This window comes from Drosophila pseudoobscura, chromosome X, assembly GCF_009870125.1.
Source record: "Drosophila pseudoobscura strain MV-25-SWS-2005 chromosome X, UCI_Dpse_MV25, whole genome shotgun sequence".
NCBI classification, from domain to species: Eukaryota; Metazoa; Arthropoda; class Insecta; order Diptera; family Drosophilidae; genus Drosophila; species Drosophila pseudoobscura.
The window spans coordinates 46,404,207-46,422,765 of record NC_046683.1 but is presented as its reverse complement, the minus strand read 5'-3'; the positions used below and the strand labels follow the sequence as shown (position 1 = coordinate 46,422,765).

General features: G+C 42.7%; 3 protein-coding genes across 4 annotated transcripts; 1 reads left to right on the top strand and 2 right to left on the bottom strand.

Moving 5' to 3' along the window:
• Positions 1 to 170: 170 nt before the first annotated feature.
• On the bottom strand, positions 171 to 1,017 carry LOC4813744 (RNA-binding motif protein, X-linked 2-like). Of its 2 annotated transcripts, XM_033382446.1 has the most exons (2): positions 869 to 1,012; positions 171 to 809 (listed from the first exon to the last, which is right to left on the bottom strand). In XM_033382446.1, the coding sequence occupies exon 2, from the start codon at positions 714 to 716 to the stop codon at positions 267 to 269; it is 450 nt and encodes a 149-aa protein (XP_033238337.1). In that variant the 5' UTR covers positions 717 to 809; positions 869 to 1,012; the 3' UTR covers positions 171 to 266. The 2 variants fall into 2 exon arrangements, with proteins under 2 accessions (XP_033238337.1, XP_001353452.2); XM_001353416.3 differs by having other exon boundaries at positions 171 to 1,017.
• Positions 1,018 to 1,842: 825 nt separating this feature from the next.
• LOC6900508 (RNA-binding motif protein, X-linked 2-like) lies at positions 1,843 to 3,662 on the bottom strand. Its single transcript, XM_033382445.1, has 2 exons — positions 3,062 to 3,662; positions 1,843 to 2,933 (listed from the first exon to the last, which is right to left on the bottom strand). Exons 1-2 carry the CDS (start codon positions 3,607 to 3,609, stop codon positions 2,927 to 2,929), a joined length of 555 nt encoding a protein of 184 aa, XP_033238336.1. The 5' UTR covers positions 3,610 to 3,662; the 3' UTR covers positions 1,843 to 2,926.
• Positions 3,663 to 7,091: 3,429 nt separating this feature from the next.
• Positions 7,092 to 15,985, top strand: anchor (integral membrane protein GPR155 homolog anchor). Its single transcript, XM_002134860.3, has 13 exons — positions 7,092 to 7,802; positions 11,460 to 11,749; positions 11,813 to 11,952; positions 12,019 to 12,350; positions 12,411 to 12,576; positions 12,634 to 12,873; positions 12,932 to 13,123; positions 13,185 to 13,338; positions 13,859 to 13,951; positions 14,018 to 14,366; positions 14,431 to 14,805; positions 14,870 to 14,995; positions 15,338 to 15,985. The coding sequence occupies exons 1-13, from the start codon at positions 7,618 to 7,620 to the stop codon at positions 15,537 to 15,539; spliced, it is 2,844 nt and encodes a 947-aa protein (XP_002134896.3). The 5' UTR covers positions 7,092 to 7,617; the 3' UTR covers positions 15,540 to 15,985.
• The last annotated feature ends 2,574 nt before the right edge of the window (positions 15,986 to 18,559 follow it).

The window sequence follows — 18,559 nt, the reverse complement described above, 5'->3', positions numbered from 1 at the left end:
TAACTATCCTCCACAAAGCGATTGCTGGTCCAGTTGACTCTATGGTTCTTTTGAGCCAAAAACGCTTCGTGATGCCAATGAAAACACACAGAAAAATATACCATATAATCAACTCATCGGGCAGAAAGCGCTTGCTTATACCACTAGTCCCCTCAAAATTGAAAATCGGATTAAAGCTTGTATATTTAACAATTTGTATTGCATTTTATTCTTATTTTTTCATAAATACGTATAATGGATAATAATGGATCTCAACCAGGTGCTACTCACGCTGAAATCCGAACGGGCAATGCCAAAGGCAAGGCAGTGGGTCGTCGAGGATTTGTGTAGGACCTGGAACGAGAACGACCATGGGATCGGCCACGAGAGTGACCACGGGAGCGACCACGAGAGCGGGAACGATCCCGCTTGCGATCGTCACGAATGTGTCGCCGTCTGGAAGTCCTCTCCTCCGATACAGCAATCAGCTCGCAGTCGCTCACACTGCCATCGCTGTTGGAGCTGGAAAACGAAAGAGTGGCAGGATCATGACCCTTGTGTCGTTTACCTCCAGCAGAATGTCGGTGCTTCGACACTCGGTGCTCCCTCCTATGCTTTCCATCCCGTCGAGATTCCGGAGTAACTTGTTGCTTCTCCAGTTGCTTCAGCACATCCTGCAGCATTTTCTGGGCTATGTTAGCCTTGCGTATGAGCTTCTCCAGCGCAGGAGTACCCATGTCCTCCACCTCTACGGATGTGGCAGGTGGCTGTTTACCGCTGCAATCTCTGCATTCCTGGGGCGCAGCTTGCTTACTCTCCACGCTATTGGGCTGCGACATTTTCACTCTAGTTTTGACCTGTTTTATTTAGAATACGAGTAGCACCTTACTGTCTACGCTTTCGCTGTTTCTGCTACTGCTGCTGCTGCCGCTTCACTCGAACACAAACAAATGATATCTTGTCCAACGCAGCCCAACCTTTTATACGCGACTTTGGCGCCAAGCTTATCGCGGCTTTTGCTCTGTAAACGTGAGTCTTCGCACGCCCACCGGTCAGGCTGATACTGACGTCATCGCGTTTATTTTTATCGCATGATTTCATGGACATGCGAAAATTTGTTGTTCTTCTTGAAGAATTATCACGTGTTTTGAAATTCGCCTAATTTCACCAGAAACGTAATTGATTACAATTACAATTGAAATAAAAAACAAACTAATTAATTTGGAATTTGTTTGATTTGAAGAATTAAGCAGCATGTGCTCCCACCGTTGCTCCCAAATGTTCCCAAAAACTGCAAAACGGCACGAAAGTAATCGAATTTTTTATGAAGATTGGTAAGAAATTATCACTTTTTGTAGGATTGATGGCAGGACTTCTATTCAATTCCTTCTATAGTGTTTATTGTTAAGTTACTCGATTTTTGCAGACAACCCATTTCACACAATACAAAACATTATACTAAAAGACCGAATGATGAAGTATGTGAATAAAAAAGTGGAACTTTAAGGGCTCATATCTCCAAAAATAAGTTTTCATCTCATTTGTGATGGTAATTTTGATCATAGTATTAACAAGAACTTTGTCCCAAAGCTGCCTTTCTGTCCATTTGCTATCCGCTTTCTATTGACAATGATATAACCGATAAACATTTTTAAGTAAATTAATCCTTTGGCAATCTTTGAATAATATTAATGATTAGTGTTGGGATTTAATGTCTCAAAATACAATATAGCCAAACCAAAAACCTTTTTTTAAATGGAAAAGTTTAAGAAACAATAAAAATGGTATAGAACTCCACATATCTTCAAATACAGCCATTGTATCGACACGAATAAAAAGTCCTATGAAAGGTCATTTTGATTGAAAGCTGTTGGGGGTGTTTTATAAATTATAAGTACGAGGATGTGATCTACTCATCCAGGCCTGCAACCTAATTTTTGTATAATTCAATAGTTATCATTTCGTCACACAATGTAATTTTTTAAACCATTGAACCCCAATCGTTCATAGCCCCCAAATCGTTGGTGTAAAATAGTATAATACATGATTCCTGCAATGTGCAACCCATTTCCGTCTGCAGTGGCAGGGGCGACCAATAATAGATTGGCTCCCCTCACTTGTACCGCGCGTGAGTTCAGCAAAAGTTTTCCGCCCATGTGGAGGAAACTTCTGGGACCTGCGAGAACCGCTCAGGCTACTTAGACCACCAGCTTATGACATCATCCCCAGCTTATACGAGGAACAAAGTCACATCCGAGTGCTAAAATGGGAAAATCCCGAGTACGGGAACAACTCAACTACGAGACCGCACGGAAGTGCTTAATCATCGCCAATGACGTCTGGAAGCAGCATAGCTAAATTTCCAGGCAAATGCACCAATGTACAGTCGCCCACAACCATAATATAGGTAATGGTTGTCACCGTCGAGAAGGACCAACCCATTCTTATCACCCGGCTTCCCAGTAGCTTCATTGTGTCCTTAAGTTGCGTCCTGGCTATCGGAAAATGCTGTACTTAATGCTCTATTTTCCTTGTGGACAGCCAGAAGTTGCCGTCCAATCAGACAAATCTTCAACTGATGCAGATGGCCACGAACGAGCTTTCCGCCGGAGTGATGGGGACGAGCGTTGGCGAAGCATGACATTAACAAAGTGCTGACCGGGCAGGTGAAGTTGGACAAGAAAAGACACCGGCGGGGAGCATTAACACAGAGGTGCTTGGATATCTGGACCCAGGCAGTGCGCTGCCGCTGTCCGCGCCCGTGAGGTCGGCTGCCAGAGCCATGAGCCTTGTCCTACAGACAAGCTGGTGGATCGCAAACATTATGAGCAGTCGATCAGCGTAACAGTTGACTCTATGGTTCTTTTGAGCCAATTACGCTTCGTGATGCCAATGAAAATATGCCACACTTATTATCATCGCATAAGGTCTGCCCTTGCATATACCACTAGTCCCTATAAAATAAAAAATCGGATTAAAGGTTATATGTATATGTATTTCTAAATTTTTATTGCATTTTATTGTTATTTTTTCATAAATACGTTTAATGGGTAATAATGGATCTCAACCAGGTGCTACTCACGCTGAAATCCGAACGGGCAATGCCAAAGGCAAGGCAGTGGGTCGTCGGGGATTTGTGTAGGACCTGGAACGAGAACGGCCATGGGATCGGCCACGAGAGTGACCACGGGAGCGACCACGAGAGCGGGAACGATCCCGCTTGCGATCGTCACGAATGTGTCGCCGTCTGGAAGTCCTCTCCTCCGATACAGCAATCAGCTCGCAGTCGCTCACACTGCCATCGCTGTTGGAGCTGGAAAACGAAAGAGTGGCAGGATCATGACCCTTGTGTCGTTTACCTCCAGCAGAATGTCGGTGCTTCGACACTCGGTGCTCCCTCCTATGCTTTCCATCCCGTCGAGATTCCGGAGTAACTTGTTGCTTCTCCAGTTGCTTCAGCACATCCTGCAGCATTTTCTGGGCTATGTTAGCCTTGCGTATGAGCTTCTCCAGCGCAGGAGTACCCATGTCCTCCACCTCTACGGATGTGGCAGGTGGCTGTTGACCGCTGCAATCTCTGCATTCCTGGGGCGCAGCTTGCTTACTCTCCACGCTATCGGGCTGCGACATTTTCACTCTAGTTTTGACCTGTTTTATTTAGAATACGAGTAGCACCTTACTGTCTACGCTGTCGCTGTTTCTGCTACTGCTGCTGCTGCCGCTTCACTCGAACACAAACAAATGATATCTTGTCCAACGCAGCCCAACCTTTTATACGCGACTTTGGCGCCAAGCTTATCGCGGCTTTTGCTCTGTAAACGTGAGTCTTCGCACGCCCACCGGTCGGGCTGATACTGACGTCATCGCGTCTATTTTTATCGCATGATTTCATAGGCATGCGAAAATTTGTTGTTTTTGCTGTAGAATTATCACGTGTTTTGAAATTCGCCTAATTTCGACAGAAACGTAATAGATTACAATTACAATTGAAATAAAAAGTGTACTAAATAATTTTGAAATTAGTTTGATTTTAAGAATTTAGCAACAGGGGCTCCGGCGGGATATCTTCATGAAACAAACTGTAGTTGAAAGGAAAAATCTTCAAAAAATAAGTCTGCATAAATATCATTACGATGTCTAAAAGCCTTTCCATAAGTTTGAGGAAATATGGTCCAGCAGCCTAAAGAGATCGCAGGACGAAATGGTCCAGCAAATAGAGGTTATAGGCCACAACTCAACGCTCAAGAAGCGTCAAAAAGCTCAGCTTTTTTCCGGTAAAACCTAGATAATGAAACCATATTAAGCAATGAATGTGAGACCTTGCTTAAGAAACGACAAAAGTAAAATTAACGGAAAAAAGTCGACCACCACTATAGTATACAGTATTCTGTATTACGGTTTTAATGAGGGGTTCTGGTGGAGACTCAAAAATGATTCGATTCTACCTATGTATATTTTTTTTTGTGTACATATGTATGTATGTATGTACAAACATATGTACATACATATATAGTGGAATAACAAGACCTTGAATCATTTGAGTCGGTCGTCCCAAAGACGGGAATTGAATAGAGGCAACATCAACCGAGTACTTGCCATGTTGGCCACTTTAACGGACCCCAAGGACTAGTATTAAAACCTCCTATTATTATTATTAATTGCGGTTACTTATAATATGTATTTGACAAACATTCCATATACACTTTTTAGAGAACTATATCGGGACAAAAGTATATGGAATTGTGGTTTTATTGACTTTTAATGTTTTTTGCATGGTGGCGGATAAAACAAAGTTTGCTCGAAAGTTATTCAACATCGGTACAAAAAGAAATGGTTAAACAAACCTCTCTTTGGTTAGGTCCAACCGCTGAGCTATGGAAAAGTATGGACAACAGTCTCCAATGGATGCAATGACCGATTTTACGAACTTCTTCTGTATATTTAGGAGGTATGCAACAAAAATTCTTTACATTTTAAAGCTGTCTCGACGAAATTTTGCAGTTTATGTTATTATTGCATATATCGAAAATATGTATTGAGATCGAGATACATACAGGAATTTAATAAAATCAATTAATAGGCTAAAAAGATGTCAATATGAGAAAAGTTTCAAAGCAGCTTGGAAAAGAGATTTATAACGTTCATTCAAGAAAAAAAAAACCATTTATGTTTCAAAAATTTAGTAGCCGTGTAGTTACCGTGTAGATACCATGTAAAAACGGGAATTTTTGAGACCTTTTTTGTTTAAAGTATATTTTATAAACAATCCGACAAAAAGGAATGCTTAAAATTTACCCATCTTGTGGTGAATTAGTTTATCCATCTGATAAAGTTATATGTTCAGAGTTGAAGGTCCTAGCTGGCTAGTAATAATAGACCGAATATCAAAATCGAGGAATATGATTTTCGATGACGGACAGAGAGCATTTAACCAATTGTCAATTAGACCAGTAGGTATTAAAGTAAACTCCACGAAAATTATGAAACTTTAAGATTTTCAGTGCAGTTAAGGTTAATGATATCGTGGTAATTTTCTTTTTAAGTCAAGAGAAAGGATGATTTACAAGAGGAAATTTAAAACACTACTTATATACGCTTTAACCCAAGCTGCACATCTGTTTTAGTAAAGGGATGGGATACGTGGGTTAAGTTCATTTTTTTATCGGTATATTTTGAAAATGAATCGGTAGAAACAGTGAGTTTCATTCCATACTTTCAAATTATGTACTTTAATTATTGTAGTTGGATCGACCAATAGTGATGATTGGAACTGCATTTTCCAACGATTGAAAAGGTGAACCAACCGGGAAATGTACGTGAATATTGGGGCCATTGGGGAATATTATATTAACACGACATATCCGAACATGCTGTCCGTGGCCCGTTTCAGCCATCATGCTATTCAGGTACTGCCATGTGGCTCAGCTTAACGGACCAAGGACTGGACTGGTATTAACACTTGGTATTGAAAAGTTACTTTAATATGCATTTGCAATACACCACATATAATGTATCCATATAAACTTATTTTTCATGTGGTTGGGTACGCTTTACCGGTTTCGGTAACTGAAAAGGTTTTTAAACGAAAACGGACGGGATTTTCTTTTCAACCAATGAAAAAGGTGAAAAATGTTTGTCAAGCCGACGCTTAAAAAAATCGTTATCGGTTTCAAACATGTTTCTTCACAACATGATGCTGCAGCAGCATGTTTTACGTAACTACTTACGTTTTACCGTTGACAACATTGAATTCGAATGGGCTAGACTCATGTGCGGAGAAATCGATCAGCACATCCCTTCACATTTTGAATACCCTGGGATATTATAGAATTGGGAAAAATTTGTTCATCCCAAGCTTCACTATATGCAGTTACTAGCCAGTCTCTGTTTTAAACCTACATATATACGAAAAGTTTTCAGCTTATGGTGTTATTACAGAGACCAAGAATAGGTATCGGGATCGATATATAGACACACGAAACTAATCATATTCCTTAATAAGTGTTCAAAATGTAATTCATTAATTGTGTTTCAAATCGGCTTTAAAAACAGAATTTTAATGTCAATTATATGAAATAGGGTATAAATATGTCCATACTCATAGCAAACACCTGTTGACCAGCAACAAACACGTAACAATCCATACTCACTTACGTTTAATTCTAGACACACTTACGTTTTGCGCTTTGACCTTTTATTGCTTCAACCTTATTTTAGACACAATCCAAGAAAAAGGAGTCATTAAAACTAGCCAATCTTGTAGAAAATTGAATTTTCAATCGCATATAATTAAGAATTAAGAGCTTAAATCTTTATCTAACTAGCAATACTTGACCGAATACCAAAATCGAGGAATTTGAATTCCGATCATGGACAGAAAACGATTAACCCATTGTGGACCAGAGTGTATTACTCTCCACGAAAGTTGTTAATTTGAAGAATTTTAGCGCAGTTCAGGTGAAAGACATCGTGATAATTAGTTTTTTAAGTAAAGAGAAAGTATGTATCTGCGAGAAGAACTTGTAAACTGTATTATTTTCCGCCGTGTACCACAAGTTGTTGAACTGCTTAAATAGAGGGGGCTGAGTGGGCTAAGTTTATTAGTGAGACCCTGTCTGTGAGATCGTGGTCACACTGCTGCTGTTTCGACTCCCACAAAAGCGCATCGGCGGGCGCTCAAAAAGTTAATTTAATAATAAACAATATACCAAGTAGCTAATAACGAGTGCCGCGGGAATCGCGCAGTGCGAATAAGATGAGCCCACGCAAAATTAACCGCCCGAACAGATGAAATCGAGAGTAGCGTCCTCGTCGGCGTCACAAATATTGTGCTTTGAACATGAAAACGAGTGCTAAAAATATAAAACAACAACAATTGGCACTGCGTAGAAAAGCCAATTAAATAATAGAGCATCCGTTGTCTGGTTTTAAAGCGAAAGGAAAAAACCCCTGATATTTGCGAAAAACTCAATATTAAACCAGCTGCTTGTCGCGCGTGCCACCCCTTTGACGTCACAGCGCCGTCAGCTGCAGAACAACCTCTTCCACGGGTGGTGGTGCACCATGACGTACCAGTGACGCGCAGCTCACCTACCCTACTACCCCAATAGTACCTGAATATTGAGTGCATTAGTCGCAATGGATAGTTCTATGTACTACGCAAAGGACAATAATGTGGCCAACACCACAGAGGCGGCAGCGTTCATGGAGGCCGTCGCCACGACGGTCAGGGCCAATGCCACGCCACGCGTCGACGATGGCGGTGTATCCATGAACAATTTCTATCCGGCATTGGTTCAGTGCTTTGGCATCATCATATGCGGGTTAGTAGACGAGTCACATGAGAGTACGCGTGGGCAGATGATAAGATTATAGAAATCGATAGTGCTGCTGTCATTGCTCTTGCATCCCCCTCAAAGGTTAGGGTTCAGCTGTGGAGGTGTGTGGGTGGCTGACCTTTCCTTTATACATTCGCCCCCTAATATGGGGTCTCAAAGTTCATATAGATAGTTGCCCCCCTCCCAACTCTACACGCTTCCCACGCAGTGGCTCCGTGACGCTCTTTTCCCCTTATCAGAGCGTGTACGTGCCGCAAAGGAAAGTTCTCCATTGAGGGTCCATTATGTCCCGCCATTGAATTTCTCTGATTTGCCCATTTATTGCCCCTCTTTCGCCACTTATCTAGTGCCCACTCGCATTTAATCTTCTGCCAAACTGCTGTCTCATGATCCAATTCGATTCGTTTGTTATTCCAAATAAACTCCAGACACACGCAAAAAATGGTTGAACAATCAGTTAAATGAGTGTCTGTTATTTTTAAAATGTTTGTATGTACTTTTTTTGGGAACATGAGATATGGGGCTGTGCAAAATGTTGCATATCCCAGGCATTATTTGTAGATAAAAGTGAAATGGAGCTTACGGGTGTTCTGTGGAATTTTTTTTGCAGCTTTCTTTAAAAAAAAAAAAGATATTAAATTACCCAGCGACAGAGATCTGAATGATGATATGAGGAATCCTACCTAACAAAAGGCTTGGTTAAACAGCGGCATTTTGTTTTATATATCCTACCTTCCGTACCCAAAAAACGGAGCCGTCTTTTCCAATTTTCCCTCACTCAGGGTTTTTCATAATTTTGTCAGCCCCATTCCCTGGTTTTATAGCTTTGCAACGGACTGTAGCCCTTGTTTATTGTCTTGTTTTTTTTCGTCTTGTAATTTATGCTGTCTGTTCTTTGTGGAATTTCTGATTTATTGTAAAAAACGACAGTAGGGGTTTTTTAATTACAAAATTTCCGTTGAGTCATTGAAGTAGAAATCGGATTTAGATATTTTTATGTAGATTCTTGCATTACTTCCCACTGTACAACAGAAAAATCTGAACAATTTGGCTACGTTTGTGGTCGCAATTTTCCGGGGAAATTGCCATCAAGCCATGAAGCCATGAAATTGTTGAACAGAGTGCCTGCCGCTCACTCGCCGCGGGAACAACCTATGGAAATCGGAAATCGGAAATCTCCCACGGGTGGTCTCTTGTTATATCTTGATATATGCATCTGAGCCGAAACCTAATTGCCTCTTAAACAATAATCGAAAGTAAAAACGTTTAGAGAGTGCGGGGAAAAAAAACACACGTAAAAATACGGTAGAGAGAGAGTCAACAAAACAATTACAAAAATGACCTTGCCAAACGGTGCAGCATTCAGCGGGCAGCAGACAGTAGCAGCAGCACCTGAGGCAACATCTATCTAATATCGTATCTATTGTGTTGTACTTATTTAGATTATGCAAGCACCTATTGCCGTATTTGACTGGCAATTACTGGCGATATGCATGCTACACCCCCAGCGTAGACATTCATTCGAATGCATTCCTACTGTTCAATCAAATAATTATAGAATAGATATTGCACTCCCCCAAGTGGGGGTTCGGTTCGGTTCGGTAATATCATTTTATTTTATTACTCAAAAGTTCTCCCGTCATCCGCCGAAAATGTCGTACGGAGCGCCTCACGACTCCACAGACGCCCTGTAAGGGCTTTAATTCCTACAAAAAATTGATTAAATGATGAAAGAACACAGTCTATCTCTAAGTATAAATAAAGGCTGTTCGGAGTTAGAGCTAACAATCTTTATTATTACAATCTCAAAGCTCTTTAGATTGAATATCCCAATATTTGCACTCCCAACTCCGTGATCTCTGGAACAGATATGTATTTAAAACAGTAGCGCATCAATTCAAGTTTTATTTATATTTATTTCGTGTGGCTCGTAATGCAGTTAAAATGTATTTATTTTACGACCATTATCAGATTGAAATTATACTTTAATCTTTTATTTGGTGGAACGTTGCGTTCGTATTTTGATTCATTCGGTGTTAATTGGCGCTCTCACCGTTTCGAATTGATGGATTTCCTTTCTAGACTTTCGATCGGGCTACAGGCTGATAAGCTTAGGTAGTAATTACCGGAATATACTTCCCACCCCAGAGCTGCCGCTGCCGCTGCTGCTGCTGCCACTTTAGCTTACATATACGGAATACTATATAATGTATAATTTGTATGGCATATTCCATATGGGTTAAAGCAATTCTAATCTAGAAGCACACGCAGCTGTTTCTTCTGTTGGTTGGGGGGAAGCTGGCGGTTTCTAGAGAGTTGCCTAACAGGTCGTTCGCCAGAGAGAATTTCATGTATTTCATGCCAGGGAATATCTTGTCACACCTCTTTAATACTGCGACTGAGGCGCGGCACGTACTTAGGGCGATTGCCACTCTACTAGTTCTCCATTTCAAAAGGTTTTTCCGTTTCTAATCCCTCAGTTTAGGGAAACCTTAACCGCACAGAACCTTTCTGTTTACTGCAGGTAGTAACCGCCATGATCGGCTCACTATATTTAGACTAGGTATCGGATGTGGGCAGGACAGTCAGTTCTCTGCAGTCCAGCGGAGCAGTCGAATACATTGAATAAACCATTCCCGGGACTGGGAGACCTAGTAGACCTAGAAACGTTGGATCTGCAAGGGCATCCCCAGGGTCTTCCAGTTACCCAAGCCCGGCAACTCTTTCCGATTTCTGTTTCTGCGTTACTCCAAAACACTTGTAGCTCGCCCTCTAGATAAGTGGGTAAATAAGGAAATGCTATTTACCTTTACTTTTGTTGTGTTCCCAAGACCTTAAAGTTATTTTTTGTGAAGAATGTGCTTGTTCAAGAACATCTGTTGAAACGTATATTTATAGCTTTCTTTCATGGAAAGAAATCTCGCGCTAGGGCTTTATAGATTTTCAACTTGAATGGAATCTAGGGTACAGTTTGGACTATTTGATCTATGCCTTTGCAAGACACATTTCCTTATCAATAATGTTTACACTTTGTAGCAGATAGGAATACACAATTGTCGCGAGTATTTCTGGAATTCCAAAGAATGCCAAAAATGTATGACACATCGGGGAGTTCACAGACACATAGCGAAAGAAATCTCCTATCTCTTGAGCATCTTCCAGAGACAAACAGAGACATTATTCCGGTTCTTCCCAGCAGCCATTAACTCAAGCAAAGTAGCGATTTGTGGAGCTGCAGTGAATTAGCATTGAGTCATGCCCCGTGGAGGCCGCATTCGGGGAAGTACTCCGCATACTCCAGTTTGCCCAGACAGACAGATGTCCGAAGCACAGGGGAAGTTCATTTTGGTGTGACAGAAATACAGATTTTTACCTGAGAAACGTTTACAAATCGTTTGTTATCCAAGAGACCAGACGCCGCCGAAATCGAAACTGGTTTACAAGCCGGATCACGTGTGGAGTGTCTGGTGATTGCTTTATATACAAATAAATAAATTAATATGTATATGCATCAGAGTTTCCGCCTTTCCGGCGGGGGGACTTGCTTAACAACTGCCTCGGGGGAAGGGAGGGCGTGGCCAGACACGCCTTTACAAGCCGCACAACAAATTGATTAATAAATGTTCTCTTTTTTGATTGCAGTTACATTGCCGGACGCTTCAAGATCATCAGCAATGCGGAAACCAAGGGACTGGGCACCTTTGTGGGCACCTTTGCCCTGCCCTCGCTCATCTTCCTGTCGCTGGTGGAACTCAACTGGAGTGCCGTCAACTGGAGCTTCCTCCTGGCGATGCTGGTGTCCAAGGCGATTGTCTTCTTTTCGGTGCTGATCATTTCCCTGCTGGTGGCGAGGCCGCTCAACTATGCCCGCGGCGGTTTGATGGCCATTTTCTGTACGCAGAGCAATGATTTTGCCATCGGCTATCCCATAGGTGGGTTTCATCATCATCTGTTCAATGCATCTTCTATGATTAATTCCATATGCGTACCCCCAGTTATGGCTCTGTACAAGGATGTGCATCCGGAATATGCCGCGTATCTGTATTTGATGGCACCCATTTCGCTGGCCATACTCAATCCCATTGGTTTGGTGCTCATGGAGATCTCCAAGATAATCAAAAACAAGGAGGAGGCGGTAAGAACTCCACAGTGAAGCATCTCTCTGCTCAGATATCTAATCCTTTGCCCCTCCTTTTGCCAGACACGCAATCCGCCACTGTGTCCGGAAACCTGTCCAGCCGAGCAAATGGCCAAACGGAATAGATGCTTCGGCGACCGTGCCATACTGGTGTTCAACACCATTGTGGCACTGTTCTTCAATCCACTGCTGTTGATGACCCTGCTGGGCGTGGCCGGGGGATTTCTTTTCCCCCATGGCCTGCCCGAAATGGTATCCAGCACGCTGCGCACGCTCGGACAGAGCTTCTCGGCCACTGCCTTGTTTCTGCTCGGCCTGAAGATTGTCGGTGGCCGGGGAACAGAGAACAAGAGCATTGGGTTCCTATTGCCTGGCGTCCTCATTCTAGTCAAGATGTGAGTTGGTGTTTATAGCGCTTTATGTTTAGATATTAATGGCACCTTCTTTGCATATAGATTGGTGCTGCCCTTGGTGATCCGGCAGACGGTGAACATCATGCAGGCGGGCCAGAACTTCAATGACACCACAGAGCTGAGCACTTTCGGCTTTCTCTATGGCACCTTTCCCGCTGCCCCGGGCGCCTTTGTCATTGCCACGCAGTACAACATGGAAGTGGAATTGGTAAGGCGTACAACATTAATTGGTTGACACCGTTTTCAATACCCTTTGTGCTCGTAGGTTGCTCGCAGTATGGTCTTTTGCACGTTCATCTCAGCGCCTCTCATGTTCATATCCGCCAAAATGATATCGCTGACGAATCTAAAGCCTCTGGATTATCTGCACGAGCTGGACGCCTTCTCGTTTGACATTAGCATTGCTGGGGCAGCCGCCTGCTGCTGCATGCTGACCCTGATGATTGTCACGAAGCGCTGTAAGCGCATGCCGCAGCGAATTACCTTCTGTCTGGTGCTGTCTCAGGTGAGGGATTACTGCTGCTGCTCTCCCAGGATCTGTTCTTAATACACTTTCTCTGTAGCTCATGTGCTGCATAGGGGTTATACTGTGGTCCAAAATGGAGCATGTGCCACGCTGGCCCTTGTATCTGCAGTTCTTTTTGTTCAACATTGGCACCTACAGCACTCGCCTGTGGACGGCTCTGTTGGCCATCTCCCTGCTCTTCCTGCAGTGCCGCAGCCTGTGTTTTGTGCTCAAAATGTGGCCCTATATGGTAATCAATTGATTTTCACTCATCTCTTGGTATTTATTAATCAGAGTCTGGCTTTTTTTAGTTGGTGTTCGCTTGGGGCGTGCCGGCCATAATTTCGGGTCTCCTGGTGGCCTTCGACTCGAATGTGATGTCGGGAGAGAAACATCATCCCAGCTTTCAATATGGAAATGCCCAGGCAGCCATCGCTGTTTTTATGCTAGTTATGTGCTTTATAGGTCAGTCCTTAGGGCATTATTTAGACACTTTTGGTGTCCCCCAACAACGTGATGATAAAACTATATACATTGAAAAGTTAATAACAATCTGTCGTGGCCCTCTTCTAGGGATATATTCCACCCTCCTTTTGAGCGCTGGGTGAAATTTGTTTAAACACAAGAGGGAAAGAATGTAGGAAAATATTTTCTGCATGGTGTATCTATGGTTTTGGTTTGAAGTTTGTTTCATTTTTCATCGTTGCCAAAACAAGAGACACAACGTCCAGCAAATGTTGTTCCTGATTTCCTTCTGGGTATTTAAATATTTTTCCCAGCTTTAAAAGTGGGTAATTGTTACCCTCCTACTTGGCCCCAGGAATAAGTTATATTTCCTTGTCAATAGGAAAGAGGTCTGGCAGTTGTTACCACAATACGTGATGCATGTAAAGTTTTCAATCTGATTTGACTGTTGTGGAATATCATTTTTTGTATCTTAATTTGAAGAATTGTGTAAAGTGAGATTTTCTTAAATACTTTGCAGTGACTGTCGGTTGCTTGGTGCTGCATCAGCGGTACAAGAAACGCTACGAGAAGTTCATGACATATTCACGTGAGCTGTCGAATCCAGAGTCGGGTACGCACTTCGATATCCCTTCACTGCCACAAATTCCACAACTTTAATCGAATTTTCTTACCCCAGAATCTTCAGATTTGCATTCGACCATATCCACAACCAATTTGCTGAGCCACACAGATCGAACCTCGCTAAGGCAGAGCGTGCGCACTGCTTCGTATTCGTCCTCGTCGGACGATGATGAAATGATACCCACAGCCGCGGGAGTGCCAGCGAACAGAGCCAATAGCAGTGGAGGCTGTGGCTCGGGCAATGGCAATTGCTGTTCCGGAGGAAGTGCCGTGACGACCCCAACAACAACCAGCACTGTGGTGGTCGACATTGAGGATCTGTTGAGTCGCAATCGTCAGCGACCGAATGCTGTTAATCCCAAAGATCTGGACAAAATCGAAACCGAACCAGCCACAACAGAAGAGTATGTTGCATAGTATTCTATACATTTCCAATGAAAAGGTCTTACGGTGTTGTTTTCCTTGAAGGATACGCAGTCACATGTGCAGCAGTTCGTTCAATTGCGGGCCGAGCACTTCGCGGCAAAGCTGTCAGACGATTATCGAACGGTATGAGGATCAGACACGACGCGGACTCGAACCGCTGGAGCAAACAAGCGACTCGGACGAGCATCAGACGCTGAAGCACACCGTCCTGCTGATTGCTCTGCTGTGCTCCATGTTTGTGGGCCTGGCCGTGTCCATTTGGACATTGGTGATGGAGGGCATGTCGGGCATCTATCTGGAGCTGAGTTTCCTCGACGCTTTCCTCAATTTCGGCCAGGGTCTCATCGTCTTGGCTGTGTTCATAACGGACATGGGAGAGCTGCTCATGCCAGTGGTCAAGCTCTGGCGGAAGTTATGGTAAGTTACGGGATGGGGGAAAATCCTTTGAGAAAAGTTTTTCATTTGCTTTTGCTTGTCACAGGTATGGAGCGAATGTCGTCAGCCTGCCGCACTGGTCGAATGTTCGTCCCGAAACGAAGACCATTTGCGAACAGTTTCGCAATCATCATTTGGAGAACTGCAAGAAGGACATTGCCAAGGACAGAAGGTGGGTTTTTGTGTCATCATTTAAACATAGCTTGTAGTTAGATACAAAACAAACTGTAGGATTAGCTGTAGGACATTTGATCAGTAGAGAAATGTGTATTTTTATTTTTGAAACCCTTTCTGCATTAGAAATTTGAGCAGCGATAGGATTAATCAATTGGAAGATATGTTTGTAGGACATTTTTAATTTGGAAATGTAGGTAAGATCCATTTGCGACCTCCCAGCTCTTGATTAGCGCTCTCTCCCTCTCTATTTCATTCGATATTTGACAGACAGATCGTAGTACTGCCTTATCTCTGGTTGAACATTTATTAACCTATTCTTGTGTGTGTGTTTCCTCAGGTGGCGCATTCGTGTCTACCGCAAGGTATTCTATGGCAGCGAATTCGTCAGCTGGCTCATCGAGGTGGGCCTCTCCAAGGACCGCATGGAGGCGGTGCACTATGCTCGGCATCTGGTCGACGGCCGAGTACTGCGGCACATCAACAACGTCTATCATTTCGAGGATAAGCTGCTGCTCTACAACTTTTGCAGTCGCATCTAAAAGGCAAAGCCACAAAAAGATGAAGCAACTACGCCAAATTTAGTTCGATTTTTGTTTAGTTTTCTGTATGTTTTGTAGGTAATTTTGTCTGCTGTGATTGTATGCGAGCCCCGCACACACATGTGCCCACACACATCACAGCCTAGTGTGTGTGGGCGGGCGTGTGACAGAGAGAGAGCGTAAGAGAAGAAGAGAGGAAGAGCTAGTGAAATGTTTATAATGTCCAAGTTTTTTTTTTTATGTTTATTCACTAAGTAGCTGCCTCGGGTCGCCCAGCTCGAGCTATATGTAGGCTATATAGTGCAATATAGAATACAGAATGACGTAGCGGAGGAAGAAGTATACAGATACGAGAAGAAAGTTTCCTAATCTAAACCCAAAAAGAATAGAAAAACAACGATATCCTTGTCACAAACAAGTGAAAACTGTGCATAAAACGTTTGTGGATGATCACCAAAGCTATAAACGAATCTAATATATATTTAATATTATATACCTATCTATATATATACGTACCTGTAGTATAGTGTAAACCCATCCCATGAATAAATACATGTATATATATATATATATATATACGTACCTCGCGTCGTGAGGCGCAAAGAACAAAACATTTACCATGCATTTGTGTCGCATTCAATTTCGATTTCGATTTAAATCTTAATTTGCATTGTATTCCTTTTGAATTTCGGTTGTTTTGTTTTTGTTTTTCTTTCGCTATCCCCGTATCTTTCGGTTTTGCCATTTTTGTTCGGCTTTTGGTCTTGCACGCGTCGCACAATTTGCGTCTGCGTGTTGGAAATATCAATCGAATCTGTTCTGTCTGTCGATTCCGGACACCGCGGCAGCTCTATTAATTGTTCCCCCAACTTAATATTCAATGGACGATCCATAGAGGCCATTTTTTGGTATGCGCCTGACTACCATAAAACACTCGCGGAGGAGAGAAGTCGCCAGTCTTCTCTGGGACAGATTTTTCTTTATTCAACTGCAAGTTCTTGTCTGTTTGTCATGCAAAATAGTTGCAGAATGCAAGTTTTATTGAATCTGTTCGATCCAGGCTCAAACATACTGACCGATTTTGGTGTGATGTTTGTGCACAAGCTCCGTCACAGGATTGTTGACTCCCAACCTCTCCCTGGACAGATGTATTTTAATGGACCCACCCCCATCTAGGCCTTTCCGGCTTTTCCGCTTACCTTTCCGTGGGTCGAACTGCGTTCAGCCTGGTCGTATTTAGATCTATGGCCCAACTAAAATATTCTTTGACATATGCCCTAAACATGACTTACATAAATCTTCAATCGGTTTTCTTTTTGTCTTCCCGTATTTCCTTTAATGCTGATATCCTAATCTATAGTTGATGCAATCCACACCACAACACACTGTCTTACAAGAGTCTTCGCTCAGTGCAGCTGTGACTCAGTCGGGGTTCGAGGCAACTGATCCCCCGATTGCATTTCTAATCATTAATGGGGGAAACCTGCAGTTATCTGCAATGAAACCATGTGAATTCAATGAAGTCACTAGGTCTGGCCCTCCGTGGGGAACTCGTTCAACTCATTTCGGCTATGGCTTCTCATTGTAAGAAGTACAGATATCAATTGCAAGTTCTAATTGCAGCAACTGCGCAACCAATGAGTCATTATGATTGGCCATTATCCACAGGGGGATGTGTTGTAAGGCTCGGAGAAAGGGAACGCTCGAATCGAGAATTCACTATAAAAAAAGGAGTGGAACTATTTTATAAGATCTCCTTCCTTCATTCATCTTCCTTAAATAGTTTGCCATTTAGTAATAATCATAGCTATAGATAGAATGAAGAGAGAGAATTTCATATTCGTTGATGAATCGTGTACTATATCTTCTGTTTATTCTGTAATTTTCTGTTAATCACTATCACGGCAAACATTTACAGAAATGTTACATATGTATAAGTGGTATGTACAACCAGGTACAAGGTATATTTCTGTAGCTCTCCTCATGACCTTATCTAAGAGTATATTGACAAGTGAAACATCCACCGCGCGAATATAATCCCTACAACTCTCTAGTAAATTGCCGCTCGAAAGTCATATTCGAAAGAGACGCCCACTCGAGAGGTGTTACAGAAGAAGCAGAGAATACCTAGAATCAGGGGAATCATCCATGACCTCATTCGTCCGCCCTCAAGTGTTCCATACACACAATTCTGACCCATTTATCAGCCGCTTTATGTCGCAGTCGTACAAATAGAACGTTATTATTTATTAATTTAATTTTGCAAAACGCACAGAACTTAGTCTCTGTCTCCTGGGGGTTAGAGGTCAGTCAACCCTTGAGCCGACCAAAAAGCAATTGTCATTTGTCTCAACGGAACCCAAACCGATGGACTCCAGAGGGGAAAGGGACAAAATATATGGGCTGCTGTCGCCCTCGGCATCCAATTTCGGGCCTCACAATTAATAGACACCAAACAAATTTGTTGCGAAGGATAACAGGGATACTAAGGGATAGCAAATTCAGGGAAAACATTGCGGTTTTTGTTGCCTTTTGGCCGGAATTAACTAAAAATAGTCCGAGCAGCATGACGTCCAAGAGGATGGATGGAGGGATGTGGAGAACCAATTCGCCGGCAGGACGACGTCAGCATCCCACACTCACTGACTGCCTGACTCATTAATTCTCCCTCTAGTTGACCCGGAAAACCGCCGCTAGCCACAGTCTGAGGGTCTCCCTCTCTTCCTCTCGATGCAGCATTAAGTTTCCAGTTGCGCATACGTCTCGTTGTACCTCCCAAAATGGATCTTGACATTGGCCATATGACGATTTGGGGCTTCCGCTTCGGTTCGGCGCATGGATAATATCTCGATAAAAATGCGAATTGTATGCGCGAGACTTTGATCTTAAATCGAAAATTACACAATTTAATTTTTGGCGAAATCTCTCAATTTGATTTTGATGCGAATTATTAGTTCGATTTTGTTGTTTTTATTGGATTTATTTGCGCCACCGGAATCCATAAAGTTCGCTGCAAAATT

Excerpts from the sequence above, each read along its gene's own strand:
- anchor (XM_002134860.3), top strand. The coding sequence starts at position 7,618 with ATGGATAGTTCTATGTACTACGCAAAGGACAATAATGTGGCCAACACC. Across the intron at positions 12,577-12,633 it reads ACAACATGGAAGTGGAATTG|GTTGCTCGCAGTATGGTCTT; the intron begins GTAAGGCGTACA and ends TTGTGCTCGTAG. Across the intron at positions 12,874-12,931 it reads TCTGTCTGGTGCTGTCTCAG|CTCATGTGCTGCATAGGGGT; the intron begins GTGAGGGATTAC and ends CTTTCTCTGTAG.
- LOC6900508 (XM_033382445.1), bottom strand. The coding sequence starts at position 3,609 with ATGTCGCAGCCCGATAGCGTGGAGAGTAAGCAAGCTGCGCCCCAGGAA.
- LOC4813744 (XM_001353416.3), bottom strand. The coding sequence starts at position 818 with ATGTCGCAGCCCAATAGCGTGGAGAGTAAGCAAGCTGCGCCCCAGGAA.